The 26,011-nt window shown below is 34.0% G+C and overlaps 1 protein-coding gene across 2 annotated transcripts in view; it reads left to right on the top strand.

The window, feature by feature from the left end:
* Positions 1-4,018: 4,018 nt before the first annotated feature.
* LOC128986244 (uncharacterized) overlaps positions 4,019-26,011 on the top strand; it is a 40,912-nt gene continuing 18,919 nt past the window's right edge. The window contains exons 1-2 of one of the 2 annotated variants that reach the window (XM_054406484.1): positions 10,051-10,066; positions 13,371-13,558. In XM_054406484.1, the coding sequence (XP_054262459.1) occupies positions 13,520-13,558 (39 nt within the window). In that variant the 5' untranslated portion in view covers positions 10,051-10,066; positions 13,371-13,519. Of the gene's footprint in view, positions 4,127-10,050; positions 10,067-13,370; positions 13,559-26,011 lie in introns of those variants that run through there. The other variant, XM_054406486.1, reaches the window with a different exon arrangement.

Here is a 26,011-nt window from a genome sequence, read left to right as displayed (position 1 = left end):
AGCCATACAATTCGCAAACACGTTGGATTAAAATTTTCATTTTGAATACAAGGTCCACAGATGTTATCGAACTTAAAACGATCCGCTGACAGGTCATGTAGCGAAGAGTAATATTTTTTACTGTCGGACGAATCAAATATCTAGCGTGTCTACTTCTTCTCTTCTTGTCATTTATCGTGTTTCATGCATCGGTCTCTCCTATCGGGTTTCTTACATCTTCGAGATTTCTATAATTAATTGTCTTCTACTTATAGAAAATTCTTTGAAAGGGGATGACGTGTATCCTTTATTTTCTTATTTTTTCTTCGGAGTGTCATCTATCTTTCAAAGAGGATGGTAGGCACGCAAGAGAGAGAAATGGTTCGTAGAGTTGGTATGGGGAATTCCCTTCCTTGGTTGGGGTGGAATATGTTTAAAGGCTAGGTCAGGTTCCCTAAATCAGCTTCAGCTTGGAGGCTCTCAATACTAAGCAGAAATCTTGACACTTTTATGACCCTAAGCAACTAAATTGCTTTGCTACAGCTGGTCCTATCGTTGTACAACCCTTTTTTGTAAGGTTAAACATCAACAAAAATTGAGTGCTATAAAACGTATGAAAAAGGGGCACATGATAATATTTGTCTAATATTGGTCAATGTCTAATCCAACATTAAATAGGCACCAACATGTATGTTTTTATAGTAGTAACAGATTTTACTGTACGTTCTTTAATCTTAACCATATTTAAAGCCCTACTTCCTGGTTAGGTCTCACCTTTAAACGACATCTGTTGCGATTTAAACGATCTTTGCCCACGTAACCGTCCCGATATGGTTCAAAAGGATCATTAAAACCAGTGAGGAACCAAACCGCTTATTGTCTGGAGGCAGTCCAAACTCAGACAATGCTCTATAAGGATCCACTTTCACTCTTCACGAATTGGTCGCCTTGCCGCAACAACTAATTGAAATTGAATCGAATCAACGATCGATTCGAGATTGATCGAGTTCGAGTTACAACAATGAACTGTGAATTGTGTAAGATAACCCTGAGAAATGATTGAATCCGTCTAATGTCTTGATTAGGTTGATTAATTGGTTGAATTGTGTTTTGTTTTTAGATTTGAGTTAAATCGTGTTTATAAAAGGTTTATTTAGTGGTGGATTATTTGAAAATGAGATTAAACCTTTACAATCTTGGAAAGCAAATTAATTCAAAATGATTTAGCAACTTATAGACTAATCTATGAAGTTAATTTACGTATTTTTTTGAAAAATGATACAAATTTGTAGTATTTTTATTTTATGTCAAAAGTATAGTATTGTTCAATTAATTATAATTATTCAATACACTAACTAACTACTAACTATTTTCATGCATAAAAGAAAATTAACACAATATTTAAAACTGTACTTAGTATCTTATTGATGCGGCCATTTTATTTTCATTTCAGATTAATCTCTCAAACATACGGAGAGATAAGGTATGCAGCCTGTTGGGAACATTTTAAAAACTTGTTATTGTGTTTATTTATATTTAAATTTATGTTTTTTGTGATTAAATGTATAAATAATAATTACGATACTGTGTTTTACTTTTACCATATAATGTTACCCTCATCCACTTCACTTTTTTTCAGAATTGAAACTCTATCAGCCTAACTTAGAACTAGAACTTGTGTTTTTTATGACCTCCATTTATAGCCTATTTCTTTTGTCAAAATTGTTTTATTGGTCCCAACTACTAAATTTATTTCAATCTCAGAAAGTTTTACTTGTTACAAAGGATGATACAGACTAAAATAGTTTGAAAAATCTGAAGTAATCAAGATATAAGCAGTTTTTGGCAACGAATAAAGTACTAATCCAACAACCTGACCAATGTTAAATTTGGATTAATATTCCATTTACGTAAAATCCTTTTTGTTAAATCTTTGCAGAGGCCATTGAACTGTCTCTTCTCCTACACTGCAGGATTTATAGTCTGAATGTGTTAACGGGTTTAAGCCCAACGTGGGTGAAACTTGCCAGACGATGTCGCCTTTTGGAGCCCACGCCTCTGGGGAGGAATTGGTGTGGATTTGTTTTAGATTGGCATCATCTTCAAAAACGCAACAATGTGTTTGATAAAACACACGTCGAGAAGGGAGGATTTGAATGTATGGATTTAGAAGTCGCATAGATAGTTCTAACAGCATTAACATTAAGGAAATTACACTTACTACATTATTCAAAACCTAAGAAGTGTACCGAATGTTTAGACGCACTAATCAAAAAGAGATTTACAAAACAATAAACAAGTGAACAAACTATGCAAAATTTGCAAATATCAACATTTTTAAAACTTCTGTATTTTGGTTCATCCAAATTTCTTGCGTTGACAACTTTAGATGTGTGCTTCAAAATTTTAAAGTCAATAGTGTGACATACAGTATAATAATTTAATTGATCATGAAAGGCAATCGTATTATAACGTATAGAAATATTGTAACTCAGAAACACAAACCAATTTTCACAATCACAAATATCAAGGATTTTCAAGAACCATTGAAAATCTTCCTGTTTTGCTGCAAAACGTTGATACACTTTGTGACACATTGAACCAGCAATATTAATAAGGGATTATAGAATTTGTTAACTGTCATGAAGTTAAAGATCTATATTTAGTGAAACAATAAACACATTTTGCCAAGATTATTGTGAACGAATACGAAATCGGGTGAAATCGTTTTTATAAACAACCGCTGAGAATAGGTTGAGAAAGACTTGAACGCTGGTGTGTGACTGAAGCACGATAGGAAGTATCACCCGTTCTGTGTAAAATGCGATACCAGGTCATTATAAAAGTGTGTAATTCAACTGAGACCATCAAACCCTGATTAGAGGAAATTCTACAGCTATTTTGGAAATTAACTAAAAAGTTAAAATGGCCAGACATTAAGAAAAATATCTAATTACTAACTTGCTTTAAGACATGTAAAATATCTTATAGCTCCAAATGAAGTTTTAATAGAGCTACTAAAATCAGTGTATATTCGCCATATAATTCCAAGATCTAATGTAATTCCAGTATATGTATTTTAATTGTGAATACCAAATAATCTGCATCCAGGGTTTGAGCACAAGATAAACTCTTTATTACGTTAAAATATCAGCGTGCATACGATTGATAATTACATAATGCATTTAATTTTTCGTAAAACCATATCCCTAAATCTTTATCATACTATTATAATAAATTACCCATCCAATTCACTGCATAGAAGCTTTTAAGTTTATAACAATACCTTTCGGTAACTCATGACAGTAAAGTATTTACAAAACTTACTTAACACATGTCACTTACACAACTACATCCTGCCATTATGAGTCTAGCTATCTTTACAAGCTACGTATTTTCTACCTCAATTACTTGCACACATTGCAATTACATACTGTATATTAACTAACTGTTTCTGAGCATAGTAAAGGAGAAATAACACTCTTCCTTTTTGTATGGTGTCTAACATACCATCCAATTATGAACTTGGTAGCCGAGTGGTAACAGGGCTAACCTTCGATTCTGAGGGTTCCAGGTTCGATTCCGAACGGATTAGGGAGATGGCATTTGTCATTTGGAAAAAAATGACCATTTTTACATAAGGTCGTCGATATATAGTAACACGATCAGTGTTTTGGCCGTTTACTAAAACGTATGGCAGTATATTTCGTTTTAACTAAATGTATTCACTTTTAATATGGAATGTAATATATTTTGAAATGTTTCATTAAAAATGCTCATCAAAGGCTAGAAAAAAACTTAAATATAAGTAATGTAACATAAATTTCCCCGAAAATGATTAGAAAACGTGTTATAAAAGTTGTGTTGACATTTACGGTTTTAACGCATAACACTACATATAAATACCCCATGGGAGCGCTATAACAAAATTGAGCCAAACAGTTATCGCCACATTTCCATTTTACCTCCAATCAAAAAATTTCGTCAAAATCTTGAATGGTGGCCAAATTGGTTGGCTTGTGGTTGTGTTATCAGGGCGGAGACCTTGGACAGCCACGGGGGCGTGTGCCCGAGCTGTCCAGGCCAGTCTACCGGTGACTGTGCGCGCCTCGTCATGGGGATCTCACCTCTCTATCCCGCGATATGGGTAAGTCAACAAAATTAGTACAATAAAAAAAAATTTGAGATAAGAGAAATTAGTTTAAAATTTGATGTTAATTGTATTTGTACCCCTTTGAAAAGGCAAATGACTCGTGTAGCGTTAAAAAGTGGAAAAAATCACTAACAAACTGATTTAAATAAAATTGTAAATGAACAGTAAAAAAGGGTGCTGCTATATAGTTATTTATTACACATAAACATTTAATAGTTCGAAACTAAAAAAGCGCACATAATTTCAAACTTAATTTTAATTTTAAACACAAATGACTTCTATAAATCTTTATGAAACAATTTGAACGTTGTAAATCTTTAAGGGGTAACAATTTGGTAAAGTTTTGAAGTTGGTTACAAATGTGTCTAGATAATTGTAGTTTAAGTGTACGAAAGTAAAAAAATATTTAAAAATATTTTGTATTCAAGATCGTGGAATATAATAAGTGACCCTCTATACTCTAAGATAAGACAGTTGCGTATAGTTGCGTATAATAAAGCATTTTTAGTCAGCCATTTATTTTATACTTTTTGAGAAAAACGCTGGCTAGTATCATTGAAACGTAGGGGTTACGTACGTAAACTAAGAACTTCTATGAAAGTTCATATAATCGTGCTCAAAGAAACAATTTAATCATATATTTATGTTCAATAAGCGTAACGATTTATTTTTTTCCGTTTACAATCACACAATAGAAATGGGGTAACAGCAGTGCCATCATAAGCTTTGAATAATGTACAGGAGTACGTTTTTGTATCAAATAGCAAATGGGGCATGCAAACGCAGACCTCGGTGTTCTACTCTGAAGATGTAATTAATTTAGTTGGCATAAAATAACTGCAGTTACTACTAAACTACAACAGATGTTACATTGCGTATCTCTGTTGAGCTCAAATAATAACACAGGGTAACTCGAACCTTTAAATTTAAAACCCGAAGATAACAAATCCAATACAAAGTAATATTACAACAGTATATTTCAGATTTAAAACTCAGTTGGTGTATATCAAGTATATTGAAGAATATGTATAATAATATAAGTGGTTTCAATAAAATAACGACTTACTGTATTGACAATTACGACTTTTATACATACAAGATGCATAGTATACTAGCATTGATTATTGCAAATAGTGTATATATACTCAATGATATTAATACTCAGTAAACTCTTTGTCTCTACTGCAATTTAACGCCAACGTATTGATGACGTCATAGGAAATAAAAACAAACACCCAAGTGACCCAAGTCCGAAGGTGTCCATTGACGTATTTGGTGCGCATGAAAGATGAGTAATGTTAAATTGCTGTATTACGTGTGGGTACGTTACGTAGGTTTTATCGTTGAAACTCGGGACTTCTGACCTGATGGTTCTGGTTCGAATCCCGACATTCGCCAATAAACTTAAGCTATGTGAAAATGTCATGATCCAATGGATCTGAGTCCACCACCTATAAGCTGTAGTTCAGCATATAAGTATAACTTGATGTGAAAAGAACATTACGTATTTCAGAACTTCATCTACCAAAAGCCATTCAATAATAATTAATGACACTACGGATTAATTTTTGATATATTAGCAATAACAAGAAAAGCCAAACAAAAACATAATTAATCATCACGTGTTTTGACTAACACCGATGTTTATGTGTTATCCACGTACAGACAAACACATAACTGCAAAGCAAACAAATTTGCGTTTTCGGTGTGTAAATTATGTACTTTTAATTGCAACTATAAAAAGTATAACATCTTTAGGAGTTTTTTGTATGTGTAAATACTAAAACTATAGTGTATTAAATTTAATTGATATTCAATAAGAGTTTTTTGTATGTGTAAATACTAAAAAAACTAGAGTGTATTAAATTTAATTGATATTCAATAAGAGAAAGATTGTAAATCATGAAAGCCGAAATTAACAATCGTGAATTAAGCTAATTATTGTAAACCAAAATATTTTTCAAGAGGCAACGAAAACTAATTACCAAAATTAACCTAATCTATGAAAGTCGTATAAGTAAATTAGCGAAACTAATGCTAATGACCATTAAAAAAGTTTAAATGATCAACATGAAATAATCCTCCTTTAGCCATAGTAGCCTACTAAGTACGAATACTAGAAAAAGACCCGGTATAGATCATATACATAAACAAGTTACGTTTTTGGCCCGAAAGTAAACAAACCCCCTATACTAATATCATTGATTATTAACTTATGGTTTGTTTTACTTTCGGGCCAAAAACGTCATTTGTTTATTTTTATGACCCATACCGGTTCTTTCCAAGTATTCGTGGTACTAAGACTTAGTACCACACTAACACTGGTGACTAATATTGGCACTTATTACTGGGCGAGTTCTTGTAATAATCTGAATAGAAGAAGTTCTCTATCACAATTTATATTAGATATAAAATATAGATATGAAGACTATAGAGGATAAGTTGTCTGCAAAAAGTTCGAAATTAAATGCTTATAGTAGTAGGCCTACGTACTACAGATTTTTTTTATTAAGATTATGAGGGATTAAAAAACATCTTAAAGTTCAAGAGACATAATTGTAAAGTCTTGGAGTGTGGAACGTTACTTATTCAAAATATCTCTAGCATCTCAGACGAAAATGTAAAGGAATATTTTTACCTAAATATGCATGGAAGATATGAGTGTGTTCCACAAGTTCCTTGTGTAGCATTGTTTCTGATCCAGACCCTCAGTTTTTTAGCCATTAAAAATCCAATGATCACAGCTCATAATATCCAGCTATATCAGTATATAGTTATAGTTTGATAACTAATCCCTGATGACGGCTGTTGCATTGTAACGCAAGCGAAACGTCGCCCGGGCTTCTGTCATTGGTCGCTTCCCGTGGCCTCGTGGTATCCTCGTACTCACCTGTACTTGCGATTGTTTCAAGTAATTTGTGAGTTTTCTCAGAGAATCATCATCTAGGTAATTATTCAAAAGATGTATTTCTCATTCGCGTATGATGCGTAAAAGGTCATAGTATCAGGTAAAATGTTAACTCGCATGGAACAATGAGTCAGTAAATATGAGTTAAAAATCGTGTACCATTTATCTATATTTCACTAGGGAAAGCTTACGTCTTTTTGTCTAGGGCACCTGGTATTCTACAATTATTTTTTTTACTTACTGTGAACCCCGTGACCAAGGAAAGTTGTGTGCGTTAACCATGCATCTGATGCTTTGTCTTATGAACTTTATCCTATCAATATTTTTCTAAAAGGGTCTTTTAAGGTGATTAAAGTGATTACTCAAACGCAATTATTGCTCTATTTACAGATTTTACAATACTGAGACCGGGACGTCAACAAACTATGGTAGTCTAAGGCAAACATAAATGAGGCTGAGAATTGAATGAGAAATGGAAAGGTTTTGGTAACAACTAAGACAATCTGATTATTTAACCAGAATCGATTATTAATAGTCAAACTATATAAAGCAGCCATGTTTGGTTTCGAAAAGTGCTTAAACTGTGTTAATTTTACTTTTCCATCCATTTCGTAAACTGATCTACATTTATTCATTTACTGCTAACTTTGAACAAATTTATCCCTGAATAATTTATAAGCATAAAAACATTTTAGATAAAGTAGACGAATTCCTTCAAATAATGCTTTTATTCCATAACTAAAAGTCAACATATTAACAATAAACCCAGACATTTGGTTTTTAATTAAAAACCAAACAACAACTCTTAAAAATCCCTAAGCACAAAATGTATCATCCCAAAACAGTATACTATAGCTAAACCGAGCTAAACACACAAAAACAAGCAGTAGACTATATAGGGGAAGAACAATTAAAGTAAGGTATGTTTAAACTTTCACAACATCTAGCATTAATCAACCAGTTTTTACAATTGTGTACTACTCATTGAAGTACAAGACCACTTTTTCGCGGCCCTCCAAGATAGGCACCAATCGACGACCTGTTTTAACCGTGCTTTCTCCCAAGTTTAAGTTCATTGCCGGTCCACCTCCTCGATCCGACTTCTATTGTCTCAAAGTAATGGGCCTATTATAATATGAATAGAGCGATCAGTTTAAATTAGCTCTACCGTTGTGAGCTGACATCAAACAGTTTTAAATTGGTTGAATCGTCTTGAGTAGTTGTGAAGATCAGCAATGTTTAAAATCCGTAAAATTATTACGTCTTCTTGATGATTATTTGGGATTTGTTTGAAGAAAACTGACAGAGTACTATACATCTTGAAAATTTGTTGCTTGCGAAAAAAATTACAAAAAAAGTTATAAATCGTATTGACATTGATCTTCCCTACTGTAGTAGATGACTGGACTAAAAAACACCTCTACACAAATCTTAAAAAGAAAAATTGTAGTGGTTGTTGTTCCTACAGAGACGGCGTCTGTTCGAATATTTAAAATTGTATGAATAGAAAATGCTTATATTGCTGTGTTAGTGCCTAACTAAATGACAAATGGGCTTTTAAATTCTCAATTCTCTCTCATAATAAATAAAATATTTCAAAACTAAAAAATACATCATAGTAAAACTTTATAAAACCAGTTACTATAAACTGCATATCAGACATTACCTGCATAACCTCATGATTTAATTTGATTTAAGTTTCAACAACGATTTCAGAATAAAATATATCAAATTCGTGATCTGTCACTCTTTAACTCAACGAAAGAGTTGTTTAGCCGTTTCTTTTTAAAATCAAGATATGTTAAATCCAAAATGGGTAAGACTGCATCAGACTGCATAATCTATAATTTAGCTTTTATGAAAGTGATAGCACTCCAGGAAATTCAAGCAAGGATAACTCCCGGATCATTCAAGTGCCTGTAAGGCTAAACCCTGACAATGGGTCATACAGTGATAGATTCTCATAAACGAGGATTATAGTCAATTAAGGATAGTTAGCTGCACAATCCATAAGACGCATCGATAACTCCTACTAGATACTCTAGCAAAACTTTATAACAGCAGCACCGATATTTATTTACCTATCTATATATTAGACAAAATATCAGTTTTTATTTTCCAAGTCGGTACGGCTCTTCTAGCCAAGCATCGGAATTAATTTATCTGACGAGTTATGGACAAAAGCAACTTCCTCCTTGAACATTCCTTATGGGAGTTAAAATTGGGTTTTCTTTTCCGAGTTCGTTTTGCTCTTCTACACGACCGATTTTCATAATTGTGGTCTTCCATTAAAGTCATGCTCACATAGATTTGCCATTAAGCATATTAATTCATTTGTACAGTATTACTTGATCAAAAAAATTGATCTTTTTCGAATTCTTATTGCAATTGAAGATGCATTTCACCAGTTCTAATTACATTATCCTATATGTTTTGGTCCAAGAACCTTCAGTGAAATACCATCTTCCATTTGAGCTATCGATTATGAAGATCGGACGTACCTGAAGCACGCTGCTGAATCACGAATCAACAATAATTAATTATTTTATGACTTATCTGCAATCAAGGCTTCAGTCAATGATGATACGTAGGTCCATTTTTATTTTTTTTATTTTATATGTCTTGGTCAAAATACTTCTATATAAAGGCTATTAACGATATTGTTAGTTTGAACCAGTTAAGAAAGATACCGCATTACTAAATCAAAAAAACATATTTTATTACCATTATTGTGAATTTTATTTTGACCCAACAACGCCGGGTTTTGCTGCTAGCTTTTTAATTATATTTTAAACATAGGACACTTGACCGTGAGCATGTGTGATTTTGTGAGGTAACCAGCTGCGTATGCAGTGCATCTCTGATAACAGACGCGTGCCACCCCTGCTGGGAGGCTCAAGGTCAAGTGATAAGAGTGTAATCAGTGTGATATCATCACTCTCTCCCTCTCCTCTCACTCTCTCCCCTGACCGCTGGAGGCAGTGTTAGTACTGGCGTTGAAGGTGCGGAGTGCGGGTGTCTTTAGGGTACCTCCTTTCTCTGAGTTGTTTCGATAGTTTGTTGTTTAGAAATAGTATGCTGCTTATTTTTAAGTATTGTTTTAAATTTATATTTTGTAGTATTTTATAAAATTTTTTTTGTATAGCTTGGATTTCCAATTTTTTTTATGTTTATTTTGCTTCATTTTTATTTGTATTTTCTATTTAGAATTTTTGTTGATTAAAAAGTTTTTTTAAAGAATTTTTTTTTAACTACCACAAATACTTTATAAGTAAAAATGATTAATTTAAATAATTATAAGAACGATATTAAATCCAAAAACCCTCTTTGTAATGGATTCAAATTTTTGCAACCTAAGAAATCGAATGTTTATTATTGTTTTTTTTTTTCTATTGAGTTTACTTAGACTGGCTATTAAAAGCTTAAAATAAATATTTTTTGAGTTTCAAAGGACACAACTTGCGATTTCACATAATATAAAGTTACTTAAATCGTGCAAAGATTATTTAAACAAATTTCCTTGGAGATAATAAACAGTTTTTAGCAAATTGAAACTACTTGTTGATAAAATAATGTAAAATTATACACTTTTAACCCTATTTTTAATAAATGTATAAATTAAGATCTATCCACTCTACGTGTTTCGTTATTTTACTAGTAATTTAAATTCAGTTTAACTTATTCATCCTTCTATAAAACAATTGCTTATACATTAATACTCTCTGTCAAACCAATCCGTAAGTTTTTAGGGTTCTTAAACACTTATTTCTTTTGAATTGTAATCCAAACGTTCACACTGTTTACCTTAAATTCCATTCATACGGTTAACGGGTTTCAAGCTCTTAAAGGTTTGCAATCTTTACGTGAACTACTATAAAGTAAACCCCAATGAACATACTCAATTTCAAACTTCAAGTTTCAAATTTCATTTAATTAGTTAACATGTAATTTAACTCCTTACAACGTGTAATATACATCCAGTAAAACCTTACACAACTAATGCCCAACTAAAACCACCACTTCCTCAGAACTATTAGAACTTCCGCTGAATGTGCTAAAACCTAATCGGGCATAACCTCGTTTGCTCTTCGCCAAGACCGAATATAACTACCAGAGAAAGCACGGTTGGGTAATGCCGATCGGGTGTGTGGACTTCCGGTAAACATACTCCAGTTCCCGGTCCTGTTCCGGTGCCCATTCCTCTGATCCGACGTCCGCAGTTTATATTTGTTAGATGCTGATGACCTATCTGGTAAAGACTTCCGTAAAACGTTCTAGTTCCAAGTGAGGATACGGTATCAGTTCGTTTCCTTCGTTCCTAGTTTCCCATATCGAGTGATGACAACCAAATTCTAGTTCTATGTGGGGTTCTGAAAATCATTCAGTTAGTATAATTCTTTAGATTCTGATTATCTTGATATTGTGTACACCTTAAAACAAACTGGTTCCATCTGTAGTTTCGTGGATCATCCCTCCCAATGTTCTAAGTTCGTTTCATTCGTTCCATAGGGTCTGAAAACTTTGATCAAGGGAGGACTTCAACATACATTCTTGTCCTGTATGTACTTTCGTGGGCTGGGTCCTTTGGTCAGATGTTCATAGTTAACTTCTATCCTCAGATAGTTACATTCTGCTATAAACATACTTATTACACATACATGTGTGGTTTCGTGGCCCATTCTTCCGATCTGATGACCTAATTCGTCCCTTCTGTCCTCAGGTACGATTACACTTATCTACTGAAGAATCCTGTACCGGATAATGCATTCTAGTCCCACGAGTGGTTTCATGGAGGTCTCATCCGATGTTCGTTCCCTTCGTTTTTTGGATTACCACCACAGAGAATCTGAGTTCACATTCTAACCTCGAAGACTACTTCCTTATTACAATTTGGTCCTATTTGTGGTTCCGGTTTTTTACTCTGATCCGATGTCTGAAGTTCGTTTCCACCGTTCCTTACTGAAAACCATCCGATCTAGTTCCGTAATCCACACACATTTTCATGTGTGACCAATGATAATTTCATCAGTCCATTGTCCACTATTCCTGTTCTAGGCTCCTCAATGTGTGATTTCCTAATGTTTCACCTCACATTTAAACGTGTCTACTTTGTTGTCACACACTAGTGGGCTTTGATGTTCATCAGGCTACGAAATTTTTATTTTCAATAGTGATTTCCCATAAAACCCATAAAAATTACGGAAAATCGAACTTTCTCGAAAATGGCCCAAACGATTTTGATACAAATTCAGTATTTTGTAGCCCTTTAAACAATGGTGGAATTCCCATTCCTGTAAAATTACGATTCAAAAGTTATTGTTACTTATGTAATTTCCCCATAAAAACCCCCTGAAAAACGGAAAAATTAATTTAAATAAAAAACAGTTCTGATTGACATTTGTATGTTAATGTACTATGTTAATGTTAATAGTACAACCTATTTTGTTTAAAATTATTTTTGTTAACACTACTGTTAAAATGTTCCTGCAACTTTTGTGATTTTACTGTTACTCCCATTGTTGTTGTTACCCTCAATATCATAGTTACTCTCATTGCTTACCCATGATTAAGGTTGTTGATAAGCTAATGGGAGAAAGTATATGTCTGATTGCTGATACCGTTTATTTTTCAATCCATACGGTATTGCACTTGTGAATATTTCACGTCCTTTGTGCCTATGGTTCACAGGTTCAATTCCCCGGGTTCCCCAGTCCCCTAATCGTGTGCGGGAGGTGTGAAAGTCTTGAGTCGTGCCTCTTCTGACCGGCATACACAGCTGTGTTTTGATCATACAAAAGCGCCGAACGTGAAGTGGGTTGACGCGCGTTACAAGGCGCTGCCAAATTGTTTGCTGCGTATGGAGTGCGCAATCAGGTTGAGTTGGACGTGATTGACTGATTAATTGAGAGCTTTAACTATAAGTAGTTTTACTTTGATTTTACGAAACTGTCACAGTCCAAATTACTTGTATAGTTCTCAAAAATAAATGCAGTGTTATATGTTCACTTGGTATAAATCAGTGTTGATGAAAACTAAGATTTATCCTAAACGTTAATCACTTATATGTTTCCTTTTTAATTTGCGCTAAACGTATCACGTTTCAATACATGACCGAACAAAATTTCCAACTTAACTTTGAATCAACACTAAATCAGTAGACATGTGGTCAATAATGTACTCATAAAACAATTATTATTAAAATAACACTAAATACAGATGAAAAGTAGTATTAAGCATAACAAATATTTCTCGTAGCTATCATTTTAATGATTTGTTTAGTATATAGCATGATGAATCAGGGAAATTATTTAATCTTGATACTATCTTCAGGAAAACATTCATTCATCCTTGCAGGAAATGGTGCTGTCATTTCTAGAGATATGACGTCACTTTTGCCCTAGTGGATATATAAACGTCAGTGACAGTGATAGTGAATAGTGACTAAATTGGATTATGTGTTCAAACCATATTCTGGCATCATGAAGTCTGTATTTGCCTGCTGCGCTACCATTTTATCGGTAAGAATTTAATTGAGTTAAAATATCTATATTGATAAGAGGTTGTGATTTTTTCGTAGAGAATTTGGAGTTAGAATTATTTGTTATGTCATTGGTTTACACATTGCAGTTTTTAAAGGAACGTCTTTCGTTATTGAGCTTGATGATGATTCTACTTTTACACAGTGAAGTATTTACTTGGTACCTTGTTTGGTCAAAACGATTGTCACTACGTAATTTAGTCAAACACATAAAACATGTTTAAATATCCATTAAATATTTTGACTCTACTTTATATGTTTTGATATGTTGTCAATGCCATTTTTAATAGGTTCATATAAAATAATACAGACAACGATTACGTTTGATTCATAAACAAACTGTTATTCGAAGAACTTAAATAGAATAATTGTATACCCAGTTTCGAGTTTGAAAACCCAATCATACCCATTACTGTAATCCTTAGACATCATTTAGATATAATAGATGAAATGTCATTTAAGACATGGATCGATTACAAAACCGGGTATTAGTTCAATTATACTGAATATATACTAGTCTGACATACTGCAATTGGAATTTAACAGCTACAATTTGATCCCATTTGTCCACTGCACAGTGTAAATTCCCGATGTGTAGGCTAAGAGCTATTAACGACTTACCTCAACAATTTCCAACCTATGGTACTCCTAGCATGGTGATCACAGGAGGGCAACGCCCTAACCAGAGCGGCACTTCAGGCGAGAGAAGATATTTAATTAAATCTTTTGTTGAGATTGTTTTCTAAATTAATTTTATAGCCAGAAGGAATCTCCCTTCATATTAATCATGGGCTGCTTTAAAAAATATAAAACAACTCTGGTCAAGTCTTGAAAAGATTTTGACAAGTCATTATTATTCCGTTTGTTACATTTTGGTTTCAAACAATAAACAGCGTCAAAAGAGTAATTGATTTTGAGATTAATTTTAACACTACCAAAATTATTGTTTGTTCTCTTAACTCCTAATTTGGATTAATGCTGAAAATTTATTAATTATTGTGAAACCCCGAAGGATTTTGCAAATATTCTGATGTCGTTACTACCATATTCTCTTCATCTATTATTTTCTCTCTTCCGTTTAATTTGTTCCTTCTTTCTTCGACCCCTTTACTCTAAAATTACAATCTACTTGTCAACCTTCTTCCTTATATCTACAATTTTCATTTGAAAATTATAACTGTAAAAATGTATTAAATAATAGTAGTGTTGGAATATATATTTTCCCCTTATAGCAGCACCATCATCTGCAATTAAGTCAAGATTTTCACTTAATTAACTATGCATTTTATAGAAAATATTTTTGTATGATTTAAGAAGGTAATATAACAAAACTTTTTCCTGATTTTCATCGTGTATATACCATAGTGTGAACCCGACCTTAAACGGATTTTGAACAACCTTCCAAAAAATAATAGGTATAATTTTGTTGAGTAAACAGTTATCTAAAATATCAAACTGAAAATCCCTGGGCAGTTTCTATGCCAAGGTTTAGGTTTGAATTGACGTATCCCACGAGAGGCGTTTTGTTGTTTAATCCATGTGTACTGTAATTGTTTTATAATTTGGGTGAAGTCATCATATGACGCCGACACATGGTGAAGTAGGCTAATAGTGACATTGGCCACGTTTTGAACAATCTTCGCATAATTATTATGTTATAATAAAAGACAAATCAAAGTAGACAAGATTTTTTATAAATTATTTTAGGATGTAGTTTCTGTAATTTTCCATGTTAAGTGTAAGAAAGGGTTGGGTGGCCCTTACTATGCTTGGATAGAAAATAACTATGTATTTTTACATTTTTTAAGTAGGCTATGTAAGTTTTAGATATACAGACTGCATTTATTGGTACTTTCAAGGAAAAGTAAAATACTAAAAGTGCATTTTCTTAAAGGCAGGCATTGAAAATAAAATTCAGGGACTAAAATGTTTTAAATTTCTATTGCTATGAGCGGTTTAAATACACGAGTCCAAGAGGCATTTCACATACGTTACTGTACAACTTTTAAATTTTGAATATTTTTTGTAAAACACGTTGTCTACGTAAATTAAACACGTTGTCTACGTAAATTATTGACTGATTGACTATGGACTAATAATTATCAGCCCCTCTTTAATTTAAACATAATTAAGAATAGGCTATAAACATTTATTTTTTTCAAGCGACTTTATAATTAAATACACAGTATCATTAAAATAGATTGCATTTAATATGCAACCAATGATTGGACTATATCACCACAGGGACGCATTTGTTTATATTTGTTTAAATACGAATAAACAACATAGCAACATTATCTGTTTTTTTGTCGAATTGAACCAGAGACGCCTCAGATTATCAGGCAAACACTTAACAACCCAACTTTTTTATTTCCCCAAGAATATCATTTTTTTAAATCTGCTAACCTAGAAAGGCCTCACTTTGAAAGGGGAACAAAGTTATGAATTGAAACTATAACATTAAATGAAACACATGGTTGTGGGGAGAATAGGTAAGTGTGTGGTGAAAGGTCCTGTCCCGTTGTACCAGAGTCTGTCTCTTGTTTCGTCTAATTTAAAAACTCGGCCACGGACTTACTCGATCAAGATAAGCAAAACTCCAAGGCTTTACCATTGTTGATATGACATGAGATAGGCTAGCACATGTCTAATATAGGTTGAAAGTTTGCATGAGTTTAGTAACTAACGGTTACTTAGTGTTGAAAACGTGCCTATTGCTATAGCGCTGTCTTTCTTCTTTTAACTCATGAGGTTTTAGATTCGTGTGGCTGAGTTGCTAAGTAGTTATAGTGCTCGCATAACAATCAAAAGATCACCAGTTTGATCGAGTAGCTCTTATTTATGGTTTGAAACAGCTGTTCCTCATGATTGGGCTTTAAATGAAATGATCCTGGCTAAGAAACAGCTGATTCTAGTCAGTAACAAAAGCTACATTGTTCATCTCACTCTATTCTACACTCATCCTTATCTCATATGCGGGTTTAAAAAAATACGCATCTGGGTGGCGTCACTATCTTAATTGACAACTTTTCTTGTGTTTATCGGTACCAGTATTTCTAACGATTAGCTATGTTTGATAACTTGGTAACTATACAAGAAAATATACTAATTGCATATGAGATTCATAGAGTATATTTTGTATTTAATTGTTGTTGGTGTATTAGGGGAACTTCCTTGTTGTTGGAAGAGGAAATTCCAACCTAAAATTAATGGATTTGAAGCTTACGTGGGTTTAGTAGAGGGAGAAATGTATTTAAGAGAAATTACTTCCATCTCTAAAGGATAAATATTTCGGTTATTTACGAAGATTGTTGAGGGTTTATTAGAGTACATCTAAGAGATCATAATTAAAAATTGAACATAAATCTACATTATACCATTATAATCGTGTCATATTTATTGCATTCAACTCTCCTGCATTTTAGGTTTTTTACATAAACCTTTTGTGTTGTTTGCGCGAATTCATGATAGGTGGTTACCACGATTACTAGAAAAATACCGGTATGGATCATAAACATCAACAAATGACGTTTTTGGCCCGAAAATAAACATAATTTTACATTGGTTAAATGGAACTGCTAAAACATATGTTCAATGCTATTAGTATAGGATTCGGGCCAACAACGTCATTTTGTTTATGTTTATGATCCATACCGGGTATTTTTCTAGTAATCGTGGTGGTTACATTGTAAAAGACACTCTCGCGAAATTTCGTTCCTACAGCTACAATAAAATCCAACAACTTTCCGGGATTACCAAACAAAAGGCAGTTGGAACGTCTGACCTAATCCCAAATCGAATCACCATAGGTTACGATTGCGTACAAGATAAAGATTGCGCTATATATCTTGTGGATGATGAGTCGATGCGATTGCTCAGGTGCTATCAAAGTGGATGGGGAAAATGAAGGCATGACGCAAGAGTTACCGAAGAGCGAAAGTGGTAGAACATCCGACTGGTCCACATCCACACACGGTCTTCCTGTACAAAGGAACTGTGGAATTGGACCGCTAATGTGATGTGTCTAGTCAGATGTATGTCTAGTACAGTTCCTAGTGCTGTAGACTAGCATATGATACATTGTAATGTTAGAACATCCGACTGCTCCACAACCACAAACGGTCTTGCCGTACAAAGGAACTGTGGAACTGAGCCACTAATGTGATATGTCTAGCCAGGTGTATGACTAATATAGTTCCTAGTGTTGTAGACACTGTGATAGTCAAGTATAAGCTACATTGTGATGGTAGAACATCCGACTAGTCCACATCCGCACACGGTCTTGCTGTACAAAGGAACTGTGGAACTGAATCATTGATGTGATGTGTCTAGTCAGATCAAATCAAATCAAATCAAACATACTTTATTTCCAAAAATAATACAGAATATAAATTATAACATAACTTCCAGTGGACAGACACCCTACTTGCTATTGCATAGATAAAAATACCTAATTAAATATAAAAATACATATAAACTTAAAAATAACAACAAAGGACGTAAGGTTAGATGTATGACTAGTACAGTTCCTAGTGCTGTAGACACTGTGATAGTCTAGTATATGATACATTGAGTTGGTAGAACACCCGACTGATCCACATCCACACACGGTCTTCCTGCATAAAGGAACTGTGGAACTGGACCGCTAATGTGATGTGTCTAGTCAGACTGTTCAGTTCCTATCATTGAGATCCCTGTGATATTCAATTTGTTTTCATTTTACTCTGAAACTGTAGATACCAACCTCTGTAATACCACATGTATGACTCTATCCGTTCCTAGGCACACATGAAAAAAGTAAATTACACCAACATGTGACCTAATTGCCAAAAAACCCATAATTTATAAGTAGATAAACATTTTGATCACATAGAATATACTATACCAATATTTAAATCTAATTGTTTTTTAGGGAAATCATCATAGAGACATTTCTCCCATAAGAGAACTCACAGATTTTTCTCTGAAATCAAAAGAACATTTTCATGACATATCAAACGCTAACAATCACGTCTAGGGATCAACGTAATTTGAAACCAAACCTTAAGATACAAAGAAAGAAGTTAGCAAAGAAGGACCTCAAAAAAGAGGTCCCGTGATCTAACTTCAAAACCAGTTATGCTTTCACAGAACCTAATTCAATCAGTTAAATCTTAAAATTAATACATTTTCTCACTGACCTTGAAATACATTCTTCCGTTAAGGTCCCCATCTTTTATCACTTTACATTCCCACCTACCTAACGTTTCAGTGTTATCATAAGTAGCTCATCAGCTTCAGTGTATGTCGTGTGTGGCCTCGACCCTGTCAAGTCTGTATCAATGACTCCCTGCTGACGACCGTGACATCCACTGATATAATAGCGTGGCCGTCAATAGGACACTTGCGAAACTGTTGATAGTGCATTATGCCATTCATGCCCCGGGCAATCTTCTAATTCTCACTCTTTACAAGACAGTTTTGACCTGATGAAGGAGGAGACATTTTAAAGTACGAAATTAATGAATGTTGGATATATTTGTGTTGAATTACTTAGCAACAGGATAACTTTTTAACGTCATAATAGTGAGATTTCTTGCTATCAAACCTTTCCAATAATGCAACCTTGAAATGGAGTATGTAGGAGTCCTTCTTTCACCTGAAAGATTGTGGGGAAATTCATGTTTAATCTACGCACAGATGTGGATCAGTACTGTAAAGTATTATATTAGTGCTAATATTATTATTTTGAGAAGCAAGAGTAAAATAACAGCATTAGGAACCTTTGGGCTTAAAATGTTACAGGTGCCTTTTAATTCATAGCCATTGGGCTCAAGACAGTCATCTATAATTGGACGATCGTATCTTTTGAACATTTCCGATAGCTCAACTAGACAGCCTAGATGAAATAGCACCAACTTTTTTATAAGATAAGGGCTTCATTATCTTTCTTTATAACTACGGTACCTGATTTTTATTAATTGACTCATGCATGTTAACTTACAGCCACTCAAAATTTCCCCTTTCTAACCTTTTACAACAACAGTTTGAGGAAGACAAACACGTTTCCCTGTAATCTTCAAAGTAACTACAATCTCGAAGATGCTCTGTAGTTTCTTCAGGAAGCAGGAAGTCCCTCATCATCTTCGGGAGATCCCCTGGGACCACCTGGATGACCACGTCCCTGGAGAAAGTTCATCTCTGGAGCTGGAGCCAAGGACCGATCTCTGGAACTAATCTCTGTAATGAATGGACCTCATTAGTCGAAGACCAGCTGTGAAACAAACTTTACCAACATTAGTCTCGTGTGCGGTATGGAAAGCGTCATGTTGTTGGTCTTAATGATATTCACTATGGATTTAATCAATGGTACCTAGGTATTTGTGACGAGCAATGCCCTTTTAGCTTATGTAGGTGTCACCTTCAATATACAATAATCAATGGCATCACCATTGGAAATTGGAATACTTACTCTATTACGAATTGCAGGATTACTCAGAGGTTAAAGATTGTTTACAGATCAGAAGGTCACTAGTGCGATCATGAGAAGTCAATGCAGTTTTTTAATAGTTGTACGCTTTAGAAACAGCTGTCGTTGATCACCGAGCCTAATTAAAAGTCTAAAGAAACGAACGGTTTTAGTGCGTAATGATATAAAGTCCATCTTACTCCATTATAAGGTATACCCCTCCCTACTTATATTCTATGTAAAAAGTGACCAAAAACACAAACTACCTACAAGTTTAGTGAACCTCACACCTTATCACCTTAAACAACCCTCCTTGGTGAAATAAGTAATCTAAATTCATATACATAATTCTTACGCTTCCATATAATATTATACCAATATCATGGCCAAAATCTGAACTGAAACCTTCACGATAGGCATTTAAAATCCCAACAACACCTAACATTTCAAGGCGACCGATATTGTTCTGCATAAATCGCAGAGGAATTTGACCCGATAGTAGTCCTCCTTGAGGTTATATGCACATTTCGCCGCTGCAGGGTTGAAGTCACGGCCACTAAAGGTACTGTTACTGGTTACTGCAGACACTATGCTGTTGAGCCGGTTTTAGCTGATGATTGTTCAAGACTGATTTGTCAGTGTTTAGCGAGCGTTATAAATAGATTGCGAGTGGCCTTGTGGGAACCTCTAACCTCTCACATTGTTCTGTTAGCCAAAACAAATAAAAGTGGAATAGGTATTTGTGAGTAAATATTGTTTTTAAACCATTTTAAGTATTTTAGCATGTTTTCTTCTTTATAGTCTTGGATCATTAAGGCCATATGTAACACTAACAGCTTTTTTGTGATAAGCATTATGAATAACCCCTAGTACAAAAGTCATTTACCAGTTATAGTAGAACTTCACTGACTTATACAGTATGATTGATATAAGTGTGCCAGCCGTTTTATTCGAAAACTATAAGAGATATAAAAAAAGTTAAATGGAAAGTGCCTTGGATTTTTTATTAAAAAAATTGTAGTCAAGTCGAAAAAATTATTTTACCGCCATTTATCCAATATGGCCGCCAACTTTGATTTTTGGAACACCCTAGAATTTTGGCAGAAAATGTAATTTTAAGACGATTTTATTCTTGTGATTTTTTTCATAAACCTAACCGTTTCAAAGAAAATAATGATTTAAGTTGTGAAATTTCGAATAGTTTTCGAATAAAACAGCTGGCATGCTTGCTTAGGCCTTTATCGAAACTCTTTCTCATACCGAAATTTCAAAACTTTAACCACCATTATCCATTATTATTTAGGTTTATGAAAAAAAAAAAAAAAAACAAGAATAAAATAGTCTTAAAAATACATTTTCTACCAAAATCCTAGGGTGTTCCATAAGAAAAATCAAAGTTGGCGGCCATATTGGAAAAATGGCGGCTAAAATAATTTATCGACTTGACTACAATTTTTTAAATAAAAAATCCATGGCACTTACCATTTATTTTTTTTTATATATCTTATAGTTTTCGAATAAAACGACTGGCACACTTATATCAATCACCCTTACGATAGATGATCTCATTATAGAATTGATCGACTTGTCAAATTTATGACACAAATATTTAAGAACTATTCTACTTAAAATTTCTGGGAACCACATGTGTGACATTTTAAGTATAGTAAAGTCATAAAAAATAAACAAAGTGATAGAAGTATCAGAATTTCAAACTATTTTAATGGAAACGAAATCAATGGAATAATTCTCTTAAGCAGATACATGCTTGGACGTAAAAAATTAAGGGACTTCAAGATTTTAAGACAATACCTTTCACAGAGATTTATCGAACAAAATCTTTAGTTTTCTGTGATCGGATGAATGTTTGTTAATGTATAATAAACATACATGGACATAAATATATCATGCAAACATAATAAGTACTAAGACAACAAGCTAATTTAAGAATGTAAGATAGTTCTTTTATTAATAAGATAATTGTAAGAAGATCAAAATACAACCCTATGCTTAGAATGTTTATCAATCAATCATTAATTGAGATGGAGACGCCACCTAGGTGCGTATTTGAACCCAAATATGAGTGAAGGATGAGCGTATTAAGGTAGAATGATGTGAGATGATCCATTTAGCCTTTCACTCACTATGATCAGCTGTTTTACTAGCCAGGATCATCTATTTAAATCCTGATGATCAGGAACAGCTGGGTCCAGTTTCGAACCATCAAAATACTACTGACTTTTCTCAGGATATACCCGAAGGGTGACGTCACCATTTAAACTAAGAAGGGTTCAATACAACATTTATTTGGACATTTAGGTTAGGTTTTTATGGATTTGACCATAGCTAACCTAAGCAAAATAACTTTAACACTTCAATGTTGTCTCATGCAAATTATTACTAAATAAAAGAATGCATTAGTAATTCTGAACAGCCTGAAGCGTTGGTTATGGAGAAATATAACCCTAAACAAACAATATACAATACAATATCAATTAAGTGCTACCTATTATTATTTAATTGAGTTAACACTAAAGAGCAACATGGGCACGCAATTTTTAAACATCACACTAGATGGTCACGCGATATTGAAAACAAGAAGATGTTCGTTCAGTGAAATTACACGTCCATTCACATAATTAATGAGATATAGACTGGATTTATGAGAAATCAATATGTGTCCTTTATCTTAAATATCTTTTTATTCACTTGATGGCATTATGAATTGATTTATCAATGTTACCCTGAAGGACCAAACAAGTTTGAGGAGGAAACTTAGGCTTCCATACATTGGAATTAATTAGTCTCGAAAACTCATTTAAACCAGACAAGTGGTACAACAACTCTTGGATTAAACAAGAATCGTAACCAACGTAAATAACGCAAATAGATACGTTGAATCCTACAAACTACTTTAGTATACCAACACCGTATCCTAAACACTACATAGTATCCCAACACTGTATCCTCCACACTACTAAACCTTTCACCAAAGTCAGCTGATAATTCACAAACAGCGCAAACAGCCTGATTATGTAGAGAGCTAGATATACTGGCTATCTACTTAGTAGTGATAAAATCTCAGCCTTTGTCTGTGTCGTGCGTAGCTCTAGTACGTAACTGTGAATGTGGGTGGGGAATGAAAGTAAATTGTACGAAGAGGGCAAGGCAACCCAGAGCTAAGACAAGAATAGAATACCGGTGTTTGGTTTGCAACCTATAAATGAATCTAAAGTTCGGAGTTAGTTATACAGTATTTCCAAATAAACAACACAGTATAAAATGGACTGTGACAGAAGATGTGTAACAAGTTCTTGGACTACTATGGGTATGAGGTCAAGCAACAGTTTGTCTTCAACTGACCTTCTCTGGAAATAGTTCTTTCCAGTTTGGTACATCTAGGATTCTCAGATGTTCTATACTTCCTCCATCCACTTTTCTAAACTTGACTTTACCCATAATACAAGTCAACTATCAAATTGTGTATCATATTTTCTCTTAGCTGGTTTCGATGTCTCATGGAGACATATAACTTCAACGTCCTGAAGGTTAATTGTCCTCTATGTATATCCCACAGGTCCCAGTAGATGTATTTGATCAATATGCGAGTTCAAACATTTGCCAAGCCCAGATGCCCAGTGTTTTCTCAACGCCAGTCTTCGTTCTGTTACAGTGTAGGGAGAGCATTTCTAATCACCGGCCCATATAACCACATGTTCCTCTCTCCCTCGCATACCTCCTCGGCAACACCGTGAACACAATCAGCTGTTTCCGCAGTGTTTATCAACTTTGGAGATCTTGGTAGCGGGGTCCTGGTTGTCAAGGGAGCTTCCAGGTTTAGGGGGGCAGGAAGGAGGCTTTAGCTTAAACCTAGAAGGTCAAGTAAAAAAACCTTTGTTTCATGTTCAACCAATAATATTTTTGGTTGAAATTTACGTAGATGCATTTTGGCTAGACCTAGAGTCTAGTCTTGTTGTAAAATTTTAATTGGTTAATAATATTGTATGATAGTAGGTTTTTGATGTAATTCTACGGTTTTATCTATGCAAGAAAATAAGTAAAATTGGTCTGTCATGCGAAGAAGTTTTTTTATCTTTTGGATAAATCTCTCAACTAAAATCCATAAGATAATTAGCTAGCCTTACACAACACCGACACTAGTCTTATATCGATGTAAAAAAAAGCAATGACGGCAAAATTTCGCATGTCTGATCCATGGATGGTATAGTGGTCAGAGCGCTGGTCTTCTATAACATAGGTCAGGGTTCAAATCAATCTCTAATTGGTGTCAAAAATACTAAAAACAGTTACTAGGAGAACGTCCTCTGTATTTAAGACTCTTCTCTTCTACCAGCTACTCAATAATTCAATTACTTACACCTTATGAATTTTATTTCGTAAAAATTATTAAACATAATTTACGTTAAAGTGGTTAAACCCATAATGATTCTTAAATGAAATATGTGTGATTATTAGAAATGTGTTTAAAATACCCATAATTACTAGACACCATCATCTACAGACCATTAATCATAACAGCCCCAAAACGAGTATCCATTAGTCCGGTGCTCTTTAATTGATGAACAACGTGTAAACATGGTTTGAGGAAAGTGGATGAAGATGTGTTGTCTTGAAATTATCTTTTCCCATACATTTAATAACCCCCCCTCTTAACGCAAAGAAAGTAACTATGTGAATATGCTAATAAGCATGTACTGAAACACATAGGTGTGGGGATAAGTGTATTTTGAACTCAATTTCTATATTCTATTTTAATGGGGAAACGTTCATTGGAAACATAACATAATTAATAATTAATTAAACATAAACATTAAACATAATTAATTAAACTCAATCAACCACATTTTGCAAAATAAATGCATCGATAACAAATACTGGAGCTCAGCCTCCACGTTTCTACAAGTTGCCCAACAGAAGTCGTTATGGGAATTCTGACGCTAGCCAGCGTGAAACACAAGGTCGGGTCACGTGACCTCTAAGTTTCGCTCGGTTGCGAGGTCACATAGGTCACGTCACGAAGTCACGAAGCCAGGTCACATGTGACTAATGGTTCCACTAGACCAAACTGCTATTGCCACGGTTTTTGAAAGAGGGCCATAATAGTTTTTATGATGTAGTATAAAACGCATGTTTCGGTTTCGTACAATTTAATGTACAAAATAAAATAATGTTTTATAATCACGTAAAACAAACTAACCGTTTATTTTTTTTTAAATCAACTACATTTCAAGAATTACTCCTTGTGGTTTTCAACTGCTCAGATAAAAAAAAAACTCTACAGACCTTCAGTGCAAGCTGTCTTTCGTATTGTTGTATCATATAAAATAGGGGTTTGTGTAGGCTAATATTGATGGAATATTTTTATTTCAGAGAAGATTCGTTGCTTTACTCTTAGATCATAAAATCAAATTACAAGGAATATTTTATAACTGGAATGAGTTCTTTGGTTAAACGACTATACACAGAATGGACATGTGATATAAAAATTTGAAGCCAAGAAAATAGATGAAGTTCATAGCATAACACCCTCTATATAATTCGGATCGAACTTCAAATTTAGAGCTTATCTACAGTTTTAATGATGATATCGGTGATAAATTTACAACGTACATTTTGAATCTAAGAAGGGCTATTACCATAATTTCAAAGAACCACAAAACTCCTACATTAATAGTTTGTACAAGAATTTTGAAGATATTTTTTCAGTCCCCACTGATTTCCGATTAATACGTTCCATGTTCTTGTATTTAATATTTACCCGCCAAATCCTACCGCTTACTTTTCCCGCGAGAAGGGTGAGCCAAGACGTGTGTGTGTGCGGGTGGGGCGCTCCTGGAAAGGTTAACACAATTACATAAGACGAGTTGACCGTACAAAGACCTTGATCTGTATCCGCCGCTTCCCTTCCCGCCACTTTCACCGTCTCCCGCCGCAACAATCAGCTGTTTACTGTGATCAGCTCCA

This window comes from Macrosteles quadrilineatus, unplaced genomic scaffold (genome assembly GCF_028750875.1).
Source record: "Macrosteles quadrilineatus isolate MER2022 unplaced genomic scaffold, UCM_ALF_1.0 Scaffold_2__2_contigs__length_208266976, whole genome shotgun sequence".
Lineage (NCBI taxonomy): Eukaryota > Metazoa > Arthropoda > Insecta > Hemiptera > Cicadellidae > Macrosteles > Macrosteles quadrilineatus.
The sequence above is the reverse complement of the archived record's forward strand: the minus strand, read 5'-3'. Positions and strand labels throughout refer to the sequence as shown.